This window comes from Cibotium barometz, chromosome 28 (genome assembly GCF_041138505.1).
Source record: "Cibotium barometz isolate CiBa-2024 chromosome 28, ASM4113850v1, whole genome shotgun sequence".
Lineage (NCBI taxonomy): Eukaryota > Viridiplantae > Streptophyta > Polypodiopsida > Cyatheales > Cibotiaceae > Cibotium > Cibotium barometz.
The window spans coordinates 6,722,639-6,735,526 of record NC_141073.1 but is presented as its reverse complement, the minus strand read 5'-3'; the positions used below and the strand labels follow the sequence as shown (position 1 = coordinate 6,735,526).

Genomic DNA, 12,888 nt, shown 5'->3' with positions numbered 1-12,888 from the left:
ACTGGGCTCCTCTATCCCCTCGTGTCCCAATATAATCAGAGATCTCATCAATGTATAGTCCAAATAGAGTCGGAGAGAGCGGGCTTCACCCCTATAGTGAAGTGTACTGGCTGGGAGAGACCCTCTGAAGTCCGCACCTGCCCAACTACTATCTCATAAAGTGCCATAATACCCCAAATGAGCTCACATGGAACCCCCAAGTCTTGCAGCCTGCGCATCAGTCTAGCTCTGGGCAATGTGTCAAAGGCCTTGCGGAAATCCACAAAGCCACAATAGACCCTCCTCCCATGTGCTCTTCCCTCCTCAATGATAACCCTGAGGGTAAAGATATGATCCAAAGTAGAGAATCTCCTCCTGAAACCGCCTTGTCCCTGATGAGCTCGGACCCCTTGTCTCTCTGCCCATCTGGTCAACTCCTGCTCAAGAATAGAGGCATATAGCTTGGCCACCGAGTGACCAATCATAATGGTGCAGTAGTTAGTCGGCAGGCTCGGATCTCCAGACTTGAGTACCGGCACAATCGTGGAAGTACTCCAAGTCCTAGGAAACCCCTCACACATGGCTCTATTAAACATGAGAGCTAGCGAGTCTGCAATCATATCTCTAGCATGTATGAAATGCTCGGCTACAATGCCCTCATGATCCTGTGCCCTCCCTGTATGCAATCTGTTGAAGGCCCTTCTCACCATCTCTGCTGTGAAGAAGGTAGACGTGGGTGGTCAAGGCTCTGGAGGGTTCGGTAGTGGTGGCTGCTCTCGTACTGTGTAGAGGGAGGCTGCATACTCGCCCCATGTATCTGGAGAGGTAATGGCCAGAGGCAGGGGGTGCACTCTAAGCAATCTCCGGGCCTCCCCAGAATCCTGACTCAAAAACAACTGATAGATGTCTCTCTCCAGCCGAGCTAAGAATGCTCTCTTCTTCCGCCGAATGAGGGATCGGAAGATGATGCATGACTGTCTATATGTAGTAACACCTATGGCCACCTCTCTCTGTAGAGCTCCCTACAGTCATCATCATACCATTTATTCTGGGGCATGCTCTCAAGACGTGGTCGTACTGTGGGCTGCGTGTGTGGGAAGGCCATCGCTGCAGCTGTATGTAAAGCCTCTGTCAGGATCTGTGTGAGCTCTGCTAATGGCCTTTGTGGATCCTCTACACTCAACAAGCTGTAGATCTCTGCGGTGTATACTCCATCAGTCTCTCTACAGAAGGTATATCTCGGGTGATAGGAGGACTGCCCAACCTGGTGGGTACTGTAGTGGAAATCCACCGTAAAGGAGAGAAGTGCATGATCTACCGATGGGCCTGGGGCCAATCGCAAAATCCTGGATACTCGGGATCAAGGTTGGCGAGGCTAAAACATAATCCTTTGTGCTGGCCCCATGTCTGTGTGGAAAGCAAGTAAAGCCACTGGCAAGTGGATACCTCTCTAGGCCATTTAAAATGGCCAGCCCATGTGCAGTCCCCATCTCCAAGAGGTATCTCCCATACTCAGTACACTCCACCTCATCCTGTGATCTCCGGGTCAAACACATCTCCTCCACATCTCTCTCTCTCTCAACATCTCCTCTGAAGTGTCAAAGAAGGAGGTCTGGTACTGAGCCGCTCGAGCATTGAAGTCCCCAAGTATGATGACATCTCCCTCCCTGGAGAACTCCCACATGTCCTCATCTAGAATCATATATGGAGATTGCCCCTTGGGCGCTGCATATGATGATGACTGTAGAGAGAGTGTTAGAATATACTCTAGAGAGAGAGACTTGCATGAGTCAATGATGGGATAGCTATGTGCTTATTTCAATGAAAGTACAAGACCTTTATAGGCCCAAAGGTTCTTCTATTGACATCATTTGTTATGTGACATCACACATAAATATCTAGATATTATTGTGACCCCTAAGAAGTGGTTCATACACACATACACAAACATATAAGCGGCCCCTCTAAGAGGTGGTTCACATGCACAGGTAAGACCTTGATTCCCAACACACTGCCCCTCGGATGACAAACACGATCCACTCATCTGCTCCACATCTCGGACATTGGCCATACTCATTTGCCCCATTCTTGATATATTGGAGAGTGGTATACCATCTATTGGGGGCTGATGCTCCTCTCATGTTTCATGTTTCATGTTCCTTATATTCCATGATGAGATTTCCATGGATATTTTTGTATCACTCTAGTGAGAGAGATTTGTTCTATTCTGTTTTATTTTTTGTTCCATGATGAGAGATGCCATGAACATTATTGTATTACTTTGGTCTCATAGGCCGATTGGGTCTTTAGTAGATGCTTAATATATCTTTCTTTTGAATTCTTCAATTGTCATGCATCCACATGAGAGCCCACTGCCCACACTAGCATTCCGGCCCTCCACCCTAGAGGGGTTCTCAAAGATAGAGCTTGAACTATTTTGCAGGCCTGACGTCCCTGATCCAATGCATCACGACCCTCCATCGGATGGATGCAGATCCAAGAGGTTCTTCGATGCCATGATATGCTTCCATCACAGAGGCCAAATACTCTCTCAGTCGATTTCCTTTTCTTTCAGTTATTTTTTCCATGGCTCAGTATACCCATGGTATCATTGTATCACCTATGGTCTCTCATAGACCTTTGTAGACGTTAATATTATTTTCTTTCTTTCTTTCTTTCTTTCTTTCTCTTAGAATTGATTAACTAGTATTAGTCAATGCCTTTTGTAATCAAAAAATGGCAAGCTGAACTTGTTATTATCAAAACTACTCATGAAGAAAGTAAATCAGTCACCAATGTCAGCTTTTGCAATTCCACAGTCAGCATTTATTCCACGATGATGAGATTTACCACCACAAGTGCAGCATATTCCCTGCACGAAAGAAAGTTCAGTTCTTTTATTCTATAGATTAAGGAATAGAACTTGCACGATTACGATTCATGGGAAATTATATTTGTTCTTAAATACATGTTAATATGTACTCTTTTCATATTATTAATATAAATACATCTTCACTATATAAAAAAAAGAAGAGCAAACTCGGAAAATTTCATATAACTGAGACATTAAGACTTTAATGCACTATCAAAGGATTAAGAGTAGTTCATGATGGTTTTCCATGGCCATAGCATTTGCATAGGTTCTAAAAGTAAGGTTTAATTGGATAAATTAAGATGGTTTCAATTGGACTCACTCAACACTTAACCACACCTTTAATTTAGGGACTAATTAAAATGACACTCTTTAAGTCTACTCATGCTTTATAGGCTCTCAAAGGATTTCATCTACTCACGCTTTATAGGCTCTCAAAGGATGTCAAACTATGTCATGCTATAGATCAATGTGTGTATTTTTGAAGAGTGACCATTCTTTTAAGGGCTGTACCTGCCTTGTCATTCATGAAGCTACACACCATATAAATTATGTTTAGTTTTGTGCTTTATTGCCAACATCGTATGCATACTTTAAGACGACGACCTACCTCAATAGCCACATCTTTAAAGATTTTGATGCTTTTGTCCCCCTCTACACATGGTATGCAGTCTATCTATTTTTGGTAGATGCCCAACTTGGCTATATGCAGTGGTCAAGATGGGAGAGTGGCGGTCCTGCCTTTTCACTTAGATCTTAGAAGGTTTTCAAAACCCTTCCAAAGGATCAAAAAGATAGCTCACTCCAGCATTTTTGTGGGAGCCATAGACATCTTGAGGACAAAATCGATGAAGCCATTCCTTTTAACTGAATCATAGATATTTTTCACCATGATTCTCCCCATCTACTAGACGGGGGTTTTTTCTTGGACTGGAGTATCTCTTTACGTGGGTACTACTCTTTGGAGCCAAGATTGGGCCCCCATCTTTTACTTTGTTCAGTCAAGATGAAGATTGGAATGCTCAGCTCCTAGAGATGCTACAGAGCTCATCATGATAGTGGACCCTCGATCTGTTAGCCCAGAAGAGTAGTGGATTGATGCTGACAAATGATGAGAAGTTTCCCCTTCTTTATACAGTTAGGATTGCCATGCTTCCATGATCCATCCATGCATAGGATTCCTACCCTTATACCACATTAGGAAAGATATGAGATTTCACCTTCCATACATAAGAATTTTGGCATAGACTTTGGCACTCTTATAGAAGGCAAATCTCTCTTTTCTCCTCATGTTTCTTGCATGGGGTGGACTTCCACCTAACCAACAGACAGCGGTTATTGGTGCAAATCCATCAGGCATCGTCAAATCCCAAACTGGCTACATGCGTCTTGTCTTTTGGGATGATCTTTGATGGGCGGTCCCCACAAGAAGATCCCATCAGGAGAATTACCTTGTTACTATGCCATGCAAGCTCTCTTCTGTAAAAGGTTGTGGAGTTTTGGCAGAAGCCGGAAATTTCATAGCCCATGGTGCCTATCAACCAGTGGAAATCATTAACAAGTACATCCCTTGATTGTCCCAGAAGATGCTTGCACCATCATAGATCATCCATAGACGCCCCAAGAGTATGGGCTGAGATTTTCCCTATTGAGTTCAGGATCTCAATCACTCACAATTTCAATTTGTCATGTGCATAAAATGCCATGGACATTCTCAGAGCTAATCCAGAAGGAGCAGCCAAGAAAAAGACCATTAAAGCTAGGATTTGGAGCACAAAGTGCAGCAGAGGCCAGTGTGGACTTCGAGCAAGGCTTGGAGGGGATGAAGAGGAAGGCCTGTCGGCTGTACCAGAACTAAGCAAGAAGCTGTCGGCTGAGACATAAGGGCTGTCGGCTGAATCAGGACAAAGGCGGCTGCAAGCACTGCATTTCATGGAGTAGATGCCAAGTCGGCTGGCCGACCAGCAGTCGGCCAGCTCCCCACGTGTCCCAAGGCCTATAAATAGGCACATATGCTCATTGTAGGATTCATTCAACTCTTTAGGAGTTGGGTCCAAGCATAGGACAGATTTTGGTGATGTTTACCTTTTGTATGAGGCAGCCTAGGGCTGTAGAGTTAGGTACCTTTTTGTACCATAAGAATACACTGAATTTCCAGCATTTCTCTCTCTCTCTACTCTCCCTTCTGTTTGCGTTTTTGCATCAGCATGTTCTAGATGGTGTTTAGGGCTGAAAGAAGACTCCCAGAGCCTCCGCGTGTTACACAATTAGCAAACCATATAAGCTAAACAACTTCTCAACAAACCATTGAGCAAGTTGGACAACTAAGATTTTCTCTTTGGTAGGTATAAATCTCCCCAGCTCGGTGAGTCGGCCAACAATCATCCAATGGCATTATTCCCTCCCAAGGTTTGTGGCAGTTCAACCAGAAAATCCATGGAAACACAATTTCCAAAGGATATAGCAAGCCACTACATCCTAAGCACTCAGCTTCATTGACTTGGCATTGCTTACAACTTTTGAGCATATTGTTCGATATCAACTTCCAGATTTGGTAGAAGAATCTTTGGGGGCCAAAAACAAAAGACGCCACCACCAATGTAAGAGAGGAAAGGACCAAGGGAGCAGGCAGCGAAAGGGCCACCAGGATCTGCATGCTTAGGAGGAGGTTGAGGGCTCTACTCGAGTCTCAGAGCTGGTTTGGAGGGGTAGTAATGACGACAGGCTACTCCACGTTCTAATAACGGCAGCTATAAATGGAGAGGAAGGTGCTGTATAATCTGCCTCAGTAAAGATGAAATGTGACTGAGCATCCAATCTCCACCACCGTGAGGTGTACAACTGGAAATGTGAAACATAAAGAAATTCTTCCAAGGCTCAGTGATGGAAGGAATCTTCTAACCGCTAACTTGCAAAGCAATGCTCTGCATTGTATATCCGGATCTACAATATTCAGCCCCTCTTCTGGCCTCTACATTGATGAGATCTTGAGCTTCATTGACAGTTTAGGTGGGGGCTGGTCCCACACTGGCAGGCATATTGATCCAACTACTTCCTGCCGATGACATCGTCCTCCCTTCAGATTCAACTGAGGGGCTTCAGAGACATTTGAATGCCTTACAGGATTTTTGCGATTAGCGAGATTGTTAACCTTCGTAAAACCACCAAGGTAATGGTCTTCAATACCTCCTGCCCCTTTACATCCATATTGAGCTTCACATATACAAGGGACCCTATGGAGATTGTGTCATCCTACGTCTACCTTGGTGTCACTTTCAGCCGCCCACGATTCAACATGGTTCCCATACCACATGCCAGAGTGAAACGGGGATATGCAGCCTTGAGCTTACTTGAGCAGTAGTGCTTCCAGGCACATTTCTAGGAGCCAAGGACAAAGGGTTGGCTTTTTAACATGCTCGTCACACCAGCCTTGATGTGTGGAGCAACCTTTTGGGGGCCATATTTATCCGATGAGGATTGGTAGCGAGTTGTGAGGCCCCAGATCATGATGTTCTCCCATATGATCCACACAAAACCATCAGTCTCACACCAGAATATCCAGGTAGAGTTTGTTGCAGCCCCGATGGTAGTGGATGCACTCTTCCAGACAGTCACATACCTCCATCGCATCAGTCACATGGATCCCCACAGGTATTCAAGGCTTGCCTTGGAGTCCTCGAGACAACTAGCACTTGATGGCCACCCTAGTATGGTATGCCCGAGTTTCCACTTGGTTCTCAAGATATGGGCTCCGCATGGACTGCTTCCACCCAATTAGTACAGTTTGGACTCCCCTTTTCTCCATCTCTGATGAGGACACCAACTAGATCTTCTTAACCTCTACAACCACTGCACATGGATCACACCTTCGGAACTCCCACTGAAGATGCACTTCTACATAGATCACTTTCTCAGGTTCACTATGGATGGATTCATCCAGCAACCCAGCTACCTAAGTGTTCACATGTCCCATGCCATGTGGATTGCAATTGGCCAGATGCAGGTTTCATCCCACCGCCTCAGAGTGGAGACAGAGAGAGCTAAGTGTGCCTTCAGAGCCGGGGAGCTTATACGGAGACCCAGGGAGGATTATGCCACATAGAGGTTGAGACAAAGGAGCATTACATACGTCGTTTGCCCAGTATACTATGAGATCCGCGAGAGGTTTCACTATTTGTTCCATGAGGGATTTGGCCCACTTTCCAAGATCATTGACTCCTCAAACTAGCAATGCCTAGGGCTCTTCCTGCTTGAGCTTCGTAGACACAAGGACACTTTCTTGAGAGATCTTTGGCCCCAACTATCACCAGCCTGGACATTTCCCAGTATGAAAGGAGTCTGGTGGACTCCAGGATGTCTAAATATTTGGAAAGTACAAGCTTTGGGAATGAGGGATTATCCTAGAATACAAAGGACCACACTCCTAAAATTTAGGAGAGTTGCTATTTTTGGCTTGACTCCGATGGAAATTCTGTTCGTGTCATTACATCTGGAATTGAGCACATACCAAGAGTTGGCAAAGTACCTATGACAGAATGTCTACCAGTTTGGATATTTTTAGAGATAAAGTTTATGGAAGGACCCATCTCTTAGATTGGGACATGTGGCAAGAAAGTGGACCAAAGTGAGACAAGTGGCCTGACACTTGTTGGAAAGTGGATCAACGTGAGACAAGTGGCCTCACACTTGTCACTTCAGCTATTGTGTGGCTCTCCACTTCTCATTGTAGCCTTCTCTTGCCATTTTAGCTCATGGGAGGCCCAAATCTATAAATTGGAGCCCTCTATCTTCATTAATGGAGGCTCTCTTGCTACACACTAGCCTCTACCACCGTTACACGCTGCCCTAATGATGGCTACTCTCTTTCGTCTCTCTTGAAGGCTGCCCATGAAGAATACCGGCTATTGGGGACTGTTTTTGAGGCTTCCATCGCGAAGAAATACTGAAGGCAAGGATATTTAATCATTTATTATGATTTCTAGCCATTGTACTTGTTGTACCAGCCCTTGTACCGGCATACTTGTTGTACCTGCTTACCAGCCACCATACCGGTTGTACCAGTCATTGTACCTGCTGTACCGGCTGAATGGAGAGTTGTACTTGCTGTACCAGCTCTATTGCATGAAGACCCGTGGTTTTTGGGAAAGAATCAGTACCCACACGGAAGTAAATGGATTTTATTGTTGGCTCGGCATTTCTACAACCATTCCGGCTTGGTTGCCTCCTGTTGGGCTGTGTTATGGCATTTGTATATGGATAATCCGGCATCTCCCGTGGGGAGAGTAAGGCCCTCAAAGCTTGTACATGATATTATTCTCCTTGGGTAATAAAATACTCCAAGGGGGGGGTCGGCCCATTCCCGCCTCTATGCGGTGTCACACACGTGCAAGCTCCATTTTCAGCATTTGTGGATGTTTTGTCCAGCTTTTATGTTTTATGCAAAGTGATGATGGATATGTGTCAAGGCTGTGGCTATGTTTAAATGTTTTAATATGCATTGATGGTATCAACAAGTGTGTCAAAGGCCCTAGTCCCCCGGGCACCGCCCACCGCCGCGAGTTACACCAACCACCCCAACCCCTCCCTCGTCAGCCAACCATCACCAGCTTCAACCCCAGCCACCCGGACCCCTCCCTCACCAGCTTGAGGACCCAAGAGGAGAAGGACACTCATACAATGGATCCTGTGGACTCACCTCGGGCTATTGCAGACCCACCTCGCCAAAGAGGAGTTATCTTGGACCAGGCCTCCGCATTCCAACGTGCCGGATGCCCTTGGCCCCCTAGATGTCGACCACGATCCCCTCATCAGGACATGCTCCATCGCCATCAAGCTACCTTTCCACATGACATATCTGAGGGAGACCTCCCGGCCATACTCATTAGCCCCATGCTCGATATTTTGGAGATTTGTATACCATCTATTGGGGGCTGATGCTCCTCTCATGTTTAATGTTCCTTGTATTCAAATTTCAATGATGAGATTTTCACGGACAGTTTTGTATCACTCCAGTGAAACAGTTTTGATTTGTTCTATTTTATTTTCCGTTCCATGATGAGATATGCCATGGACACTGTTGTATCACTCTAGTTTCATAGGACCATTGGGTCTTCAGTAGATGCTCAATATATCTTTCTTTCTTTCTCCCCTCTCTGATTAGATGAATACATGTTTTTTTTTCAAAAAGAGACTTCTATTAAGTATGAAAAAAACATACAACAATCACAGCTATAAGCTAGAAAAGAATAGAATCACCCCAATATGTAAGGTGATTTCAACCACCCAGGAGCATCATGATGCCATGTAAGACCTGTGGCACTAGAGGAAAAAAAGATGCCATGGTCTCACTCCCGCATAAATATCACGTGCTTTACCTGCGCAAAACAACAGGGCCCCTGAATGCAACCCCAAGTAGCCATAAGAGTATGGATGATAACACCCATATAGTACTAATGCATTGAGGCCCAAAAATCTGGACACCCTCAATAGCCTCCGTGCATCTAGCTCTCCAGATCTACCATGCTGTAATACTGGCAACAATCTCCCAACTGGTGTCAATCCTCTATGTCTGGGGGGTGTATAATCAGAGTGAGGGACATCCTGCAATAAACCATGCTGGGCAATACCTCTATGAATGAAAATAGCAGAATCTGTACCACTGCCCTCATAAAAAAGCTACGGACCAGACTCGGAGATCCAAGCAACTGCCCCCCAAGTCACATGCATGGCTCGGCCACTCAATTTGTCCATAAGTTGGGCTATAGAACCTCAAATCTGTTGTGCAGTGCTACATCCCCATAAACAATGTTGTACACTCTCAAAATCTACCGCACACCTAGGACAGGAAGGTGCTACACCGAAAACCGACTCCACTGATTGGTGGGGAGACATAACCAAAAGAAGTTCTGGCTCCTTCTCTATGAGTGCCAAGGTCTATGCCAATATCACTGGAGAAATATCATAGCTCTCCCAATGAGGCCTGAGAGTAGGGATCCTATGCGTCTATCGAGTGAGGAGAAGCCTCGCATTTCGGACTGTGAAACTGAATAAAGGAAGGCTTTTCAAAGGATCGAAGGCATCAATCCAATACCACTCTCCTAGATCCCACTAAAGATATCTGTCACCATATAACCACAAACACCAAGAGCCATGAGTCACTATCTGAGGAGAAGGGTCAATGAACCAATGCTTTTCCGAACGACCAACAATCCTCACTGGACTAAGCCTAGTATCTGGGATGATCTCCTCCATACTACATCTCCTCAATCTCCCTCTAGGCATGATAGAGTAAATGATGCAATCAGTAGCCTCCTAGCACGGGAGAGCAATGACTTGCAAAGGTATGCCTATCCTCGAAAAAACTCGAGCTCATTCCACATAATAGGTTGTCGGTCAGCCTCATCCAAAGACCTAGGAAGCCTTTGTCGCAAAAAAGATCTCATGCTTCTCCATGCTCTGACAATGGCTGCAATAAGAGGGGAAGATGGTGCCCTAATATCAGCCTCTGTGAACAAAAATCGTGTGATAGGCATCCACTCTCTCCCGACCCAGGGTGTACATCCGGAAATCTGAGACAAGAAAAAATCCTTCCAAGGCTCAGTGCCTAGTAGGAAACCTCTGACCACAAGTTTGCAGAGCAACGCCCTGCAGTGAACATCCGGATCGATAATATTCAAGCCCCCCTCTCGTTTGGGCTGAATACCTGTGAGCCAGGCTACCCTGGCACGAGTGTCTGAGGTGCCATCCAAACCCGACCAGCGAAAATTGCGGATCAATCTCCGCAATTGACCAATGCACGCACGAGAGAAGCACCAACAAGAGGCAATAAGCCAAGCTGAGGCAAGCCATACCTGATTAGCCACCAAAGCTCTGGAAGCTAAATCTAATCTCCTGGAGCTCCAATGGAGGAGCTTCTTCCGGATACTCATAAGTAACGGAGCAAACTGCTGTGCAGGAGAAATATCAATCCCAACTTGGCATCCCAAATATCTAGCAGTGCATCCTCTGTTGATCCAAGTAAAACCAAGCTCTGCACCCCAAGCAACTCTCGGTGAATCACTAATCCAAAAACCAACAGATTTGTGCCAATTAATGAGTGCCCCTGCTGCCAAACAGAACTCCTCTAGTGCTACCCAGAAGGAACATAAGCATATATGTGAAGCCTCCAAGAACATGGCTGTGTCATCAGCTAACTCAGAGTCAACCAATTCCTCTTGACTACGAAGAGGCAACCTCAATGACTGAACTCCTGCATAGAAAAAGGGGCATCTAGAGTGGCCCACATTTCCTCAGTGATCAAATGTGGCAATGCATTCCAAACCTTCCTCTATGCCCTGTGTCTCAAATCAGAGTGCGGCTCAGCACTAAGAAGCTGGCGATAGAAATCAGTGGCAATCTGTCTAACCATAAGAGGATCTGAGTGAAGAGTGCCATGTGAATCCTGCAACTGCTTGACACTATCTCTGGCATGAGATGGGCCGTGAGTAGCAAAGAAATATTCCACCCATCTATGTCCAAAAGGATTCCTAGGCATGGAAACGGTACTCCGCGTGCTGCTCAAGAGAGTGATGAAGTTATGCCCTAACAATACATAAAGAATCTGCAACCCATTGAGCATGAGGATGTTTCTCGTGCTCTTTCTCTAAGGTATCCAATCTACGTCTAGTGTCTCACATCCTACATAATGATGATCCAGTGTGCTCGGGCAGGCAGAATGACACCATGGCCAATGATACAAGGCAAGATAGAGGTAGACACTAAAATACGTACACCACCTTTGGTCCCTACAGCTCCCGACCAAAGGCGTGACTAGATAATAACTTGCCATCCTACATAATGATGATCCATTGCACTCTAGCAAGCAGAGTGACACCATCAATGATGCAAGGCAAGTTACGAGCTGACACTAAAATGCATACACCACCTTTGGTCCCTGTAGCTCTCGACTAAAAGGCATGACCAGGTAATAACTTGCCAGATCTACCAGATTGGCTTGCATCGAGTTTATGCTCTTGCAAGAGTAAAATGCATAGTAACATGGAATGCCGTTCCATAGCCTTAGGAAAGAGGGAACACGTTCCATAACCTGTGTCGTTTGTGTTCCCGTTCCGCAAATGTGCATCCTTGGCTAAAGGCATTCTGGGTCTAAATTTTGAGTAAATGAGAATTTTTGTATTTTTCTATGATTATATCATATCATATGATTGTGGTGTATGACCTTGCATCTAAAGGCTTGGCAATATATGCCCTTGCATCTCCTTAGCTTGCAAATGGCAGCCATATGGTGAGGACGTGTCGTTTCCATTTTCTTTCTCGGTTCCCATTCCCATTCCAAAAAAGCCCCCGTTCCGTCTGTCCGTTCCCCTTCCATGTGACTATGGTAAAATGTCCATGGGACCTTATGTGACTGCAAAGTGAAGGTGGTTCTTGATAATTTGTCTCTGACAATGCAGAAAAACACCACCAAGTCCCTTCATGTTCCATGAGACAATCCTCACGAAGACAAGGACTAAAAGTTGCGACCAATCTTGATAATTTGTCTCTGACAATGCAGAAAAACACCACCAAGTCCCTTCATGTTCCATGAGACAATCCTCACGAACACAAGGACTAAAAGTTGCGAGACCAGATCTCGTGGTCGATGAAGAACGACCCCCTTTCAAGGCGGTAACACGTCTCACATAAGTGAGGGAGGGGGAATACTCCAAGGAGAGGTACACCTCTCCTTCCCATCATCCTGGGGAGAAATCCTTTCCCTTATCGAGAATGGGAGAAGGGGAGCGTAATGTATCCTCATCATTACAATCCGATTGCAATGCATAGTTTGATGTATCATCATCATTACATTCCAGCTGCAATGCATCCTCATCACCGTGACAACCCAACTACATCCTCGTCCTGTGCAGAATCATCATCATGTGTAGCGAGGGATGCAAAGGGGTTAGGGTGTTCCACTCAGTGAGCAGGTGCCAGTGCAAGGATGGGGGTATGGGGATGCTTGCCATCCCTAACCATCACACATTTCTGTGTAGTAAGCT

The 12,888-nt window shown here is 45.5% G+C and overlaps 1 protein-coding gene and 1 long non-coding RNA gene across 2 annotated transcripts in view; one reads left to right on the top strand and one right to left on the bottom strand.

The window, feature by feature from the left end:
• The window catches only part of LOC147622432 (uncharacterized), a 41,988-nt gene extending 39,334 nt beyond the window's left edge, over window positions 1-2,654 (top strand). Inside the window, exon 2 of the long non-coding RNA XR_015269441.1 lies at window positions 2,423-2,654. This is a non-coding gene — a long non-coding RNA (uncharacterized LOC147622432). The remainder of the gene's footprint in view (window positions 1-2,422) is intronic.
• LOC147622430 (protein HAPLESS 2-like) overlaps window positions 1-12,888 on the bottom strand; it is a 208,359-nt gene that overhangs the window by 135,546 nt on the left and 59,925 nt on the right. Inside the window, exon 5 of the mRNA XM_086821904.1 lies at window positions 2,773-2,851. Within this exon, the coding sequence (XP_086678030.1) occupies window positions 2,773-2,851 (79 nt within the window). The remainder of the gene's footprint in view (window positions 1-2,772; window positions 2,852-12,888) is intronic.